This window comes from Corvus moneduloides, chromosome 8 (genome assembly GCF_009650955.1).
Source record: "Corvus moneduloides isolate bCorMon1 chromosome 8, bCorMon1.pri, whole genome shotgun sequence".
NCBI classification, from domain to species: Eukaryota; Metazoa; Chordata; class Aves; order Passeriformes; family Corvidae; genus Corvus; species Corvus moneduloides.
Window position 1 is genome coordinate 20763960 of NC_045483.1, and position 12548 is coordinate 20776507.

At 42.7% G+C, this 12548-nt stretch overlaps 2 protein-coding genes across 5 annotated transcripts in view; one reads left to right on the top strand and one right to left on the bottom strand.

The window, feature by feature from the left end:
• SYNPO2L (synaptopodin 2 like) overlaps positions 1–2410 on the bottom strand; it is a 32306-nt gene extending 29896 nt beyond the window's left edge. Inside the window, exon 1 of the mRNA XM_032116850.1 lies at positions 2037–2410. Coding sequence (XP_031972741.1) covers positions 2037–2141 — 105 coding nt within the window. The 5' untranslated portion in view covers positions 2142–2410. The remainder of the gene's footprint in view (positions 1–2036) is intronic.
• Positions 2411–4726: 2316 nt separating this feature from the next.
• SEC24C (SEC24 homolog C, COPII coat complex component) overlaps positions 4727–12548 on the top strand; it is a 38580-nt gene continuing 30758 nt past the window's right edge. For 3 of the 4 annotated variants that reach the window (XM_032116060.1, XM_032116062.1, XM_032116063.1), the window contains exons 1-2: positions 4727–4786; positions 12280–12482. In XM_032116060.1, coding sequence (XP_031971951.1) covers positions 12308–12482 — 175 coding nt within the window. In that variant the 5' untranslated portion in view covers positions 4727–4786; positions 12280–12307. Of the gene's footprint in view, positions 4787–5135; positions 5227–12279; positions 12483–12548 lie in introns of those variants that run through there. The other variant, XM_032116061.1, reaches the window with a different exon arrangement.

Genomic DNA, 12548 nt, shown 5'->3' on the forward strand with positions numbered 1-12548 from the left:
CTTGCAGGAAACACAAAGGAAGCAGGAAGCAGGACAAGGAGTGACTCTTAAACTAGTCTGACTTAGCAATTCCAGCATCTCTACCAAAGTACAACATGTATCATTTATATATAATGTATTTTTTATACTTGATTAATTTCCCAAATTAACTTTTTATCGCTAATTCATCTAGAAAAGTACATTTGACTCAGCATCCAAGGGTAAGCATCTTTCCTTAGTGTTATTACTATGACTTTTCTAGCCTATAAGTTGGAATTGTCTAAAATGACAGCACTGGAATCTCTGAGACACAAACTGTATCCACTCAGTTATCTCCTGGCACCTATCAGCTATTCATGTCTGTATGTTCTACCACATGACACCTGGCAGTTTATTCTCTTTTAAGCAGGTTACATTCAGATATGATCTTCCTGGGTACCTGGTAAGGACGTACAAATCCATTCTTTGGAGACTATTTAGATGGCATTGCCTTTAAGACAGTATGTAGGGTCACTGGATGCTATTAAATTCTGGGTGATAATAGAAAAGAAAGATAATTATAAAATGAAAATCCTGCTTGAAGAATGATCTATACTTTGAGCCTCAAATGGATTTGTATCAATTATATTTTCCATAATTATTCTTAATGCAATATCCAAGTATTGTAAAATTATATATATATTTGTGTTACTAGACTAAAAGTACAGCACCCAGATCTGGGTGAGAGCTGCTTCTAGTTAATACCTTCCTGCAAGTGCTACTAATCCTTGAGCAATATTCCATTCACCCTAATGTGCAACTTAGCCTGGGTAATGGCTAGTTCTTGACACCGTTCAATCCTGAGTAATCTTTATAGACACTCAGAATCTCCTCCCTGTTCAGTCCCAGTTTCTTGTCTACTGAGCAAAAAACAAGAGTCAAAATAACCTTAGACCATCCAGAGTTAATGTAGCCCCTGAAAATTCCATTTTACTAAGAACCACTGATGCCAGGCACCTGTTTCAAGGATATTGATTCTTTCTTTTTAGCACCTGAAGCTCTATGAGTATGTGCAAAAGTTGTTTTTCTGGAGAAAAATCATCTTTCTCTAAGATAAGAAACATTCACTTCAAGGCCAAGCTATGGGATTCCAAACAATGTGGCAGAAGTTACAGACAAACACTCCATGATCTGGGGTGAGCCAAGTGACACAGAACATTTAACTTCAAAATTCTCTCAGGGGCATGGTCTGCTTAAGGAAACAGAAGGAGCTGGGCATAGCATTTTTTCATTCCTGCTGCTGGCTGCCTTCCAGTGACACATCCCAAGGTATCATTGTGTCAAGGCTAATGCAGCTTAATAAAGAAGACCTTTTTTCCCCACTAATTTTTAAGCTATTTAGTAGTCTTTCTGAAAAGGCAACAGTAACAGCTGTTTATCAAAAGTAGGGCAACACAAGATTTATGTTTATTCAATTATTTTTATTTCATCTCTCATCCAAACAACTGTTTTTCTTTAATTCTTGAAATTAAACCAGTATTTGCTGCTTAGAGCATCATAAATACTCACTTAAGACAGTATGAGAAACTTTCACCAACAGAAGAGGCACTAAGAAATGTGCATCTATTTTGAAAGCTGGAATGAAGTAATGAAGTGTTACAGACAGATGAACTAAAAATACAGCTTTTACTGCTTCAATTTAAGTTACTTGTTCTTTAGTTGGATGTCTTACATGAGTATTGAAGTTTCCATATTTGAGCCCTTTTCCCTGCACTGTCACTATGGTTATAGCTCTGCTGACAACTCAGGAGAGTTGTACAGCTTACGAAGTTTCTGAGCTTGTACTGAAGCAGATCTTCACCTGACACTTGTCTCTACCTCAACAGCATCTATTCCAGGACCTGCAGCCCACCTCACACCCTGCTTGAGCACACCACCCAAGTTTTCCTTTTAAGATCTGCTGCCACGGTAAGGAGTTCCTGTATTCCTTAACAGTAGTGAAAGATGCCCAACTCAGTAGGGATATCTTAGTTCAGCAGAATAACTTTGCTCCCACAGTTCACATCTCAAGGTCCTACCTTTGACACTTGAAGGGGTCTTTTCTGCTCTGAACCCCCTTGCAGGCGGAAGCCCCAGGGGGCACCTCCAGACAGAGTGATGAGCATTTCTTCTTCAGCTCCCATGATTTCTGTGCTTTAGATATTTTGTCTTCACAACTTCAGTACAGGGTCCAGTTCTTAACAGGCAGAATCTTCTATTCCCATATTCACAACTCACACTACCACTCTCCAGTCCCCACAAGGCCCTCTGCTCACTTTCTCCTTGGAGTTCACACACACACAGGAGTTGAGACTGTCAAGCTCAGCCTTCACCGTTCTTCTGGACTCTCAGCTGCTGCTCTGCCTATGATTAGACATTTGATTCTGCCCTTGGTAAGGGGCCAGAGTTGTCCTACACACGTGTCATGTCAATCTCACCCTCTGTGCCCCCCCCCCCCCCCGCATACACGATGGATCTCTCACCGGAACGTGGCTGAAAATAGCACACCTCCTGTCTCTCCAGAGCTTTGTCTGACACTCTTAAAGCTGGAAGCATTTCAGTAAAAATTTTATTTCCACTTTGCATTCCAAATGCAAATCTTAAGAGTCACTCAGTACTCAGGATTCATTAGTATGAGTTTCAGGCAAGGACATGTCACTGGCAGAAACTTGAACAAGATCAGGTGATAGCACCTGACCCTATGAATTGAACAAAACCAGCTTGAAATTAATGTGCTCTCCACTTCTATTTTCTTCATGCAGCTAGTGTTATTACTCAGTAGCACTATGTGCCTGCCCCAAAAGCTATGGGCAGACTATAGATGTACTGTGCTCCCTCTGCAGTGTGCTGCTCCCTGGCATCCCCTACATCCACTCGTAATATTAGACACTGGGACCAGAATAGCTGGGATTAGCTACACACATGGGATTCAAACAGTTCTCTGCAGGGCACTGCTTACATAGACTCAATGGCCAAGAGCAGCTTTGTACCCAGGTCATAGAATCAGAGAACAGTTTGGGTTCATTTAAAAAAGAACTTTTAAGGATCATCTAGCCCAACCCACCTGCAATGAGCAGGGACGTTTTCAACTATATCAGATTGCTCAGAGCCCTGTCCAATGTTACCTTGAGTGTTTCCAGGGATGGGGCAACTGCCACCTCTCTGGGCAACCTGTTACAGTGCTTCATAGCCTCATAGCACAATTTTTTTCCTTCTATCTAGTCTAAATCTACCCTCTTTTCATTTAAAACCATTACCCCTTGTCTTATAACTATAAACCCTACTAAAAAGTCTGTCTCCATCTTTCTCATAAGCCTCCTTTAAGAGGCTCTCCTCAAAACCTTCTTCAGGCTGAACAACCCCAACTCTCTCAGCCTCTCTTAGTAAGAGAGGTCTTCACCACTCTGATCATTTTCTTGGCCTTCCTCTGGACCTGCTCCAATGGGTTTATGACTTTCCTGTGCTCAGGACCCCAGAGCTGGATGCAAGTCTCTAGGTGAGGTCTCACTAGAGTGGAGTTCTTCAGTATTTTTTTCTTTAGGACCAAGACCTCCTAGCCATCCCAAGCCAGGGAATTATAGAAGAATTAAAGTCCATGTTCCCCCTTTGTTACAAGACTTAAAACATAATTTTCTGTTAAGGTCCTGAGGACAAGCTTACCCTTACCTCTTCCTTATTCTGCCATGTGCTTAGCTCTCAGTGACTAGTATCCTTATACCGTAAGATCCAGAGCATGTACTTTTGCTGTGATGCCATTGCTTGGTTGACTACTCCATTGCCAGTACTATAGCATCACTCATCCAGTACCATTGTATATTGCTGGTGGGCACACACCAACACAATCATAGAATCATAGAATCATCAAGGTTGGAAGACACCTTTGAGATCATCAAGTCCAACCATCCACCCACCACTACCACTGTAACCACTAAATCACGTCATCCAGCACCAGATCCTGATGCCTCCTATGTACCTCCAGGGATGGTGACTCCACCACACTCCTGGGCAACCTATTGCAATGCTTGACCGCCTTAACAGTGAAAATGTTTCTAATATCTAATCTGAGTCTCCCTTGTCTCAGCTTTAGGCCATTTCCTCTTGTCCTCTCTGTGGCCAAAGAGATGAGTTCCGCCCTCACTGCAATCTCCTTTCAGGCAGTTGTGGAGGGCAATGAGATCCCCCATGAGCCTCCTCTTCTCGAGACTAAACAATCCCAGATCCCTCACCCATTCGTGTAAGACAAATTTTCTAGACCTTTCACGAGCCTTCTTGCCCTTCCCCGGACACACTCCAGAACCTCAATGTCCTTTCTGAAGTGAGGAGGCCAGTAGGGCCTACTGAAGGCAGTAATTGAGGTGTGGCCTCACCAGTGCCCAGAAGGGAGGGACGATCACTTCCCTGTTTTTAGTAGGGAGTGAACAACTTTTTGCACTTCGGTGCAGAACTGGCCCTAGTTACTCCCCTGTCACGGTCTCCCACAGGCCGCTGATGGGACAGGCGGCCAAGGGCACCGTGGTCAGTGGTGTCCGCGGCTCAGCAGCGTTCGGCCGTGCCCTGCTTCCGCCTCAGCTGCCCGTGCGGACAGTGCTGGTTCGCTGTGGCGAGAAGCAGCCCCAAAGCCCTTCCCCGCAGCCGCCTCCCGCCCCACTCGGGACGTCAGCGGCCGTAGCCTCCCGGCGCCTGCGCCGCATCCGGGCCCCAGCGGGCGGAGCGCGGACGTGGCAGCGGCGGGCGGGGAGCGGCGGGGCGGGAGCCGGAAGCGGGCCCGGCAGTGGCGGCGGCAGCGGTGGTGAGTGAGGCCCGAAGGGGCTTCGGGTGGCCGGGCCCACCGGCGGGGCTGGGAGGTGCCCGCTGCGGGCGGGCGGCACCGCGCCCCGCGGCCCGGCTGCGGCCCGGACCCGAGGCGCCGCTGCCGCTTCCTCCTCCGGCGAGGCCCGGCGGCGCCCGGTGGGGTGACGCGTTGGGCCCACCGTGCTGCGCGCCACGGGCGGCTCTGCAGAGCCTCGGGGCTCCCCGGAACGCGCCCGGGCGGGAGCGTCCGCACCGCCCGCGGCCCGGCGGGTGCCGGGGAGCTGCGGGGCCGGGCCGGTTGTCGGCGGGGCCTGCACTTCCAGTGCCTGGCTGCCCCGAGGGAGCCGTCGGTGTCCCGGTGAGGTGCGGCGACTCCCGGCGGCTGCGAGTCGGACCGTCGGTCCCGTCCGGAGAACCGAGTGCTTCTTTTTGGCCGGGGTGCGCCGCGAGTCAAATACCCCCCTTTCCAACCTCCCTAATCTCCTGTAATCCGCGGATCTTTCCCCTGGCGTTTGTGCTGGGCTGTTCAAGCTTTCATTCATTCGAGCTTTGTAAAGGATGGTCGTCTCTTGCGGAGATCCGGCGGCTGAGATTGGTTGGATTTGGTGGTAAAACTTAGTGGTTGCTTGTCTGTGGCTTTGAAAAAAGGAAGAAGGAAAGTAAAGGAGATGGCATGATCGAAATGCAAGTGTAGTCTTGAAAAGGTGGTTATGCAAGATGGGACTCTTGCTTTCCATGTAGATGGTGCTTGAAATGTGTTTATTTTTTGTTGTTGGAGTTTGCTTTCACTCCTTCTGAGGAAACGCTTTTGATGGAGTACAGTGAAGCTTAGTTCCCTTTTTTTTTTTTTTTTTTTTTTTAGTGTACTGAGCTCTGAGAGAGACTTTGCAAAACCATCCAAACTGGCCTGTAGTTTAAGTTCTTTTTAAACTTACTGGCTAATGGAAGTGCTTGCTGGAACATAAGGGAATTGCTTATGCCTATGTCATAAGTTATCCACAGGAATTAATGTTTGTACTGTCATTGAAAATACAGATTTTTGCAGTTTGGTACTCAGTTGATTGTTAGCTATTAATGTGATAGTTCCTTAAAAGTATTTCTAGGTATTTCTGTTACAGGATTCTGTAGTTAACTTTACCAAATGTTGTGAGGAATGTTGGATAGAAATCACCATCTGAGACATAACATGCAAATTCTTTTTTGTTGTTTTATATAAGCAGTATAAAATCACATCACTGGAATGGGAGGTGACTGCTGATTTTGTACTAAAGTTTTTACTGTTTACTAATAGGAAGTTTTCCTGAGTAAATTTAGGGAAGTCTGGCTTTAATATTGTTTTTTTCTTTCCCCCAACCTTCTCCTAGAGTAGGTGTTCCAGTTATGGGATGGATAGAAATATATGTAGCCTAAAACTTCCAAGCTTTCTTCTTTAAAGGAGACTTACTTTCAATCACGTGTATACATACACTCTGTGAAAACGTAAACATTTCTATCCATTTTTTTGTGGCACTAGTTCCTGCTAATGGAACTACCCTTTTTGTCTTGAAGCCGTGCCGTTCAGGATTCTTTTTATTGCTGTAGACAGACTGTGAAGTGGACATCAATATAAAAAATATATAATTGCTTCTTAATATGCTGCAGCACTCATTCCAGGTTCTAATTTCATCACTGAAACCTGGTTTATAGCAGTGAACAGCTATTTAAAGGATTATTTCTTTGATGAGTGGTTTGGTGCTTGTACCTCTTTGAAAGTTTTTTCCTGCTATGGTAGGGCTATGTTATCTTCCTGTAACAGTTATTACCAGAAGGAGGGTCAAAAATCAAAGGAAGAATTGATGGTTGGCTAAGGAAGGGCAAGGTACAAAGAGTCAACAACAAGGTCTCTTCAGAAGAGAGAAGGTGGATGTTTCTTGTTCTTTAGGTTTGGAAAGCTGTGTTAGGGATAAATTGTGAAGAGAGAGCTTGTTTATACATGTTCAGCAAGATTCACTGTTAACTTAGAAAGCACTAAAAGACAGTATAAAATGGCAGTATGTATTAGGAAAAGCTAATTCTGACCTTTTTTTGTTTCTTGCAAGTGATGGAAATCGTGTAATGTATATTTGTGTAGAGGTAGTCAGAGCACAGAAATTGTGGATGAAAGATGGCCAGTGTTACAATGTATGTGAAGAAAACTTGTTTTTTAGTCTTATTCTATATATTCCCATTCTTACTTTCTTCCTTCTGGCCTATTCTCTAAATTTGAAACTGCCCACGTAACTTTTTCTAATCAATTATGCTTATGCAAGGTTCACAGAAATGATTCTGATTACTTCGCTCATTGTAGCGTATATATGGCCGCATGTGTGTGGAGGTAGCTAAGAAATAGATCTTTCACTGTGATTTTGTTTATGCTGTATTGTCAGTGACTTTGTCAGTGACAGGGTTGCTCTTCAGAAGCCATGATCATAACAGAGCGTTTTTCAAATCTTTTCCTGGAGCTTTATTACTGTGATAGAGATGTGAATCAGTCCCACCAGGAGACTTGAGTCAACAAAGTATAAAATGTTACTGAAGTAGAAATCTGGTGGTGATGGCAGGGGTTGGAAGCAGTGGTAGTTTTAAGGATCGGTCAAGACTAAGATGGGGTTTTTTGTAGTCAGTTTTTAATCACTTTCACTCTTGTAACTTGTATACTGTATTGTACCTTGCCCAGGATGATGAATCAGCCTAACAAAACCGGGTTTAGTGTGGTCCTTCTTTAGAAGAGTATAGAAGTGATCACGCCTTAGATTCACTTTGAAAACTGTGTCTTATACCTTTCATGAACTGTTAAACGTTTCTGGCAGTAACTCAAAATGCATAGGTGAAGAAAATGTTCCCTGTGGTGTAACAAGTTGAGAATCTGCACAAGGAGGAAGACAGAGTGCCACGTATTACAACCAGATTGGAGTTGGTTCCAATGCTGCCACTGGGTTGATTTGGACAAATGTGTGGGAAGCATTTGTTACAATGGCCTGTGGGCTTACAGATTAGTTGGCAGTTTCTGACTTCTAGGACATGAGTTTCTTTTCCAGGATTTTCTATAGAAAAAAAACTGAGGAATTTTTTATATCTGAAAAGAACTAAGTGTTCCATGAGTGCTCGTAGAAGACATAGTCAAGCTGTCAATGAAACAAAAGCAAGGACATCTGCCTTTCCAAAGAGTGTTCTTAGCTCCAGAGTCTAGGTCTTTGTAAGAGTAGCAAAACCGTGCTGCTTCCAGAGCAGAAACATTAAAAGCACTGTAGGCAATATTCTAAATTGCTGGTGTTCTCCTTCTATCCCATCTTTTTGGAAATAGTTTTGATTTTTGTGTTAAAGTAAATAGACATATCTCCTTCAGTTTCAGGATAACATAGGCGGCCATGTTGTTGTCTTGGGTTGTGTGTGGGATTTTTTTGTTGTTATGGGTTTGGGGTTTGTTTTTTTTTTTAAAGTATTCATCTCCTTGGAAGTTGAAACAAGTCTTTTCCTTCTCTGGGACCAGTAAAAAAAGACGCTAGCATCTTTCTGAAGGAAAGTAATTTTGCTGTATGCCTTTCCTTTAGAAAATGAACAAGAACTGATGAGATCAAGCTTTTCAGTTTCAAAAGGGAGTTAACAGTGAATACAGACTATAAAAAATGATGAATATGAAGTTTTCAGTGATCTGGGAGGTTTGCTCATTGAAATGAGCTCATATGAATCACTAGGTTTTTTTTAAGCATGTCATAAAAACTTCACTGTGGTCTGATTTGTGTGGATACTGAGGAATCTTGAAGCTATTGTAAAAATGTAGATACTCCATACCCCCCACATTATTCCTGTGTATTTTCCTCCCATCGGTTTATTACTGATCTTCACTGGTTGTCTGTCTAGTACAGCAGCCTTCTAGTGTAATTGTAGCTTTGTAAATGTTTTGACCAAAACTTCATGGTCAGCTGCCTTTATACAGAGGAATTGAAAATGGCACAGAGTGACTGCTTCCTGCTTTACAGGAAAATTGTTTTTTATGGTAATGACCACTTGTCACAGATTTTTTTGTGTAGCATCAGTCCTGCTTGTTTGAGCCTTGTGTATCGTAACTGCTGACTAGTAATATGTTCAACACCATGTGTCAGTATTGTTTGGCTTAGTTTTGGTAATGTTACTATGTGCAAAGGAATCCTCAGCATTTTTATCCAGTGAAATGGCCTGTTATCTCCATTTCTCCCTCTCTGGTATATGTATTCTATCATTCTCCAAATCCCACCCACCCTTCGTGTCATAAGACAGAGCACAAAATTCTCCCCTTCTCCATATCTCTTCAAGTGAGCAGGTTCTAATTTACACAGAGATGTTTTTTGAGTGGAGACAAAATGAACGTTTGATACAAATAACTTGTACTGGGGAAGAAGGAAAACAGACTCAGTGACGATTGTCTTCCACCTTCTCAGAGGCAGATACTCTTGGTCCTGCCTTATGGTATTTCACATCAGTGATGAACAAGCATGCCACAAGCCTTATGTTCAGAGAAAGTCGAGCACCAAAATAATGAAGCAGCCTTGTCCGCACTTCAGCACTGGACTTGTTAAGTCTCCTTTCTTGACCCTCTGCCAGCATAGAGCAAGTATCAACTTGTGGTGTGGTGGAGATGAACCTGTGCTGGCTGGCACATGGGCTAGCTAAAGGTCTGAGGTGTATCTGCCTTTCAGCTGGGATGCTGAGTTAGAACCGTCTTGTTTGTGTAGCTACTTTTTCCACAAAACTAGGAGATTATCTCAAAACTCTTTTTCTCTGTAAGATGTGCATTAAATCAGCTTACCTCTCAGTTTTGGTATTGTGGAGAGCAACAAGCTGACAGATATCACCTGCTCAGGCAGGAAATACTGATATCCATGTGAGGGAGGGAAGGCTGAGAAGGGAATATTAAAAGATCATCAGGTAAGATCACGTACTGGATATACACTCACAGCAGTAAATCAGAAGTGGTTTGCAAGGGACATGCTTGAGTTCTTGTCCTATCATGCTTTAGAAAAACAGGAGAAAAATCATGAAAGATTGGTCTTCTGCCCTGTAGTAATTCCTTGTTCGAACATTGGATCTGTTCAGGGATTTCTGTAGGTCTAAAAGGAGTTATCCTGTGGAATACTGCTACTCTGCAGCTCTTCTGGAGGAGGGACCTGTTTGCAGGGGCAGTGACTAGAAGCCAAGTTCCTTGTGTGCGATCCAATAAAACAGGGGCAGGAAGAAGAGAAAGCAGCCCTCCTTTCTTGTCAGAAAGCCCTGCCCAGATGTTCCAAGATGAGAAGGTGGAGGAGTCCTCTCAAAGTGGTCTTCCTTCCCTGTACCCCCACCTTTGCAGGAGGTACTTTCTTGTTTTACTGTTTGTACAGAACAGGAGGTGGCTGAGAGTAGGTCTGTGATTGCAGTGTGGTGACACTGATTGCCTGCCTGGGCAGGAAGAGGTTAACCTTTCAGGGAGCTTGGGAAGGGAGCAGGTCCCAAAGTCCAGACTTCCTCGCCACATGGCTGCTCAGGTTAGACTGTTTTGCAGAACTAAGTCAAAGGTGGTGTGGGAAACCAGAATTTTTAGAGATTACACGTTATGACAGCAAGAGAGTAACCATGTTTAAAACCACTGCAGGCTGGTGAAAAATTCTGTCACGCTCTTGTAAGCTGTTGCAAATGACATGTTAACTTTGAAGAGCAAATTACCTTTAAATATTTACAAGGAGATCTTTTTCTAAACAAAAGCCCTATCTTTGCCTTTATACAGCTTGGAGAAAAAAAATGTAAAACTTCATTTATTTCCTTTCATAAAAGTTTAAAATCTAATTTTGGAGTAAGTATTAATAATTTTAGTATTGACATTTGTCATGTTTACTAGCTGTAGGAGGTTAAATGTATTTTTTATGTATTGTGCTAGCTTTCTTTTGTAAATAATTCAATCTCTCTGTTGTGATATATGTATTTTCCCTTTATTATATGTATGAAAGAATTTCTTCATGTGGATGATTCTTACAGAGCTGTAGTTCTTCCAGTACCTTTGCTGTACAATTGTGGTGTCAGCTGCTGAAATAATTCTTTGGCATTATATTTTTGGTAATGGGAAGAACCAACTTTTACATTGTTTGGCATGTGCTAATCAAAGTGTAGGCAAACCATCTTGGGGATTTGTTACCTGATTGAGTTAAGCTACAGATTCCTGGTCAGGCTTTGCCTCAAGTGGTTGGTGGCTGTTGCAGCTCTGTCTCCTCTGTGCTACAATTTACTTGGTATCTTTAATGCACAAGTTCATCATAGGGTTTGGAGAAAAATACGAGGGCAACATTAGTTATTTATTTTACTTTTACTTTGCATTTTTATATAAACTTTTTATATAAAGTTTTTCAGTAAATAATTTAGTTGCCCTAAGCACATTTCTTTAGTGTTAGTGTAGGTAGTCTTAGCTAAAGAGGATAACAGTGGCATGGAGTGTCCAAAGAAGTACAGGCGATGCAAAATATTCTTATGAGAACCACACCACGAGGGAATCTTCTGCCCCTAAAGTCATCTCCTTGACTCTCCACAAACGAAAGGCACGATGGGTTATCTGCCTGCTTGCTGTTGTGAGAATTGCCTGCTTGGTTTGGGGTCTTAAATAACATTACTGCTTTTCTTGTTATAAAACTAGTCAGTCTCTTTATACAGCTAGTTAGGGGAATTGGGACTCTGTCTGTTAAGCAAGATTTCTTGTGAAAGTTTGCTAAGAAATGTCTCTCCAGTCTCTGACACTCTTGTTTCAGGTCTTAACTTTGGTATAACTCCTTTAGTGCCATCTTTGCCTGTGATAATTTTCCATTTTGAACGTCTTTCCTAGGTGAACATATTGCTTTTGGAATATCTTTGTTTTATGAAATGTATGTACATAGTAAGGAATTTAAATCATCTATTGCTAAAAAAAAGAAGAGACTATAGCCCCCTATGCCAGTCCTGTTCTAGATTCTATCAAACACTTCAAGCAGCTGCCTTTGTGGATGGTGAAGTGTGTTGCTTGTAACAAGGAAACATGATCAAGTAAACTAACACAGAGGTGACAGCTGAACTTGTTCAGTGTTATTGAAGTGTTAAGGAATATTAAGGAATCACTCATCTATATAATGAAATCTATTTTCTGTTGGTCTGATTCTGTGAGGTGGAGGTAGTTCGTAAGGTTTCTCAGGAAGCTTGATAATAATCTGCTATGGAATGGCAAATGATGGTGTTTCTGTCGAAGGTGATGATCACAAGTCTAACGAGGATGAAACGCTGACTAAGTTGATTAGAAAACATAGTTTCTGAAAATACTGTTTTAAATAGCTCTTGTAAAGCATTTATATTACTTGAAAAAATTGCTGTGCAAGTGTAAGTTACCATTAATGTCTTAGCTTCCCAAGTATCTTAGGATCTCTCGCTTATTTGAAAACAGTAGGGATGCTGACCAGTTTGGTTTTATATCTGCTAAAAGTCATTTTTCCCCCCTTTTTGCAGGTGAGATTAGTTTGGGGATGTGAATACAATGAGTGTAAACCAGCAAGCTCACACGGGGCCTCCTTACGGGCAACCTCAGCCTGGATATCAGGGATACCAGCAGCCTGCCTACGGAGCACAGTCATTGCCAGGGGTTCCTCAGTCGCAGTATGGAGCTTATAATGGGCCGATGCCAGGATATCAACAGCCAGTCCCTCCACAAGGTACTGCTTAGTCAATACTTAATGAATGTGTGAATTGTGGCGTGGATGGAATTTTTGCTGTATACT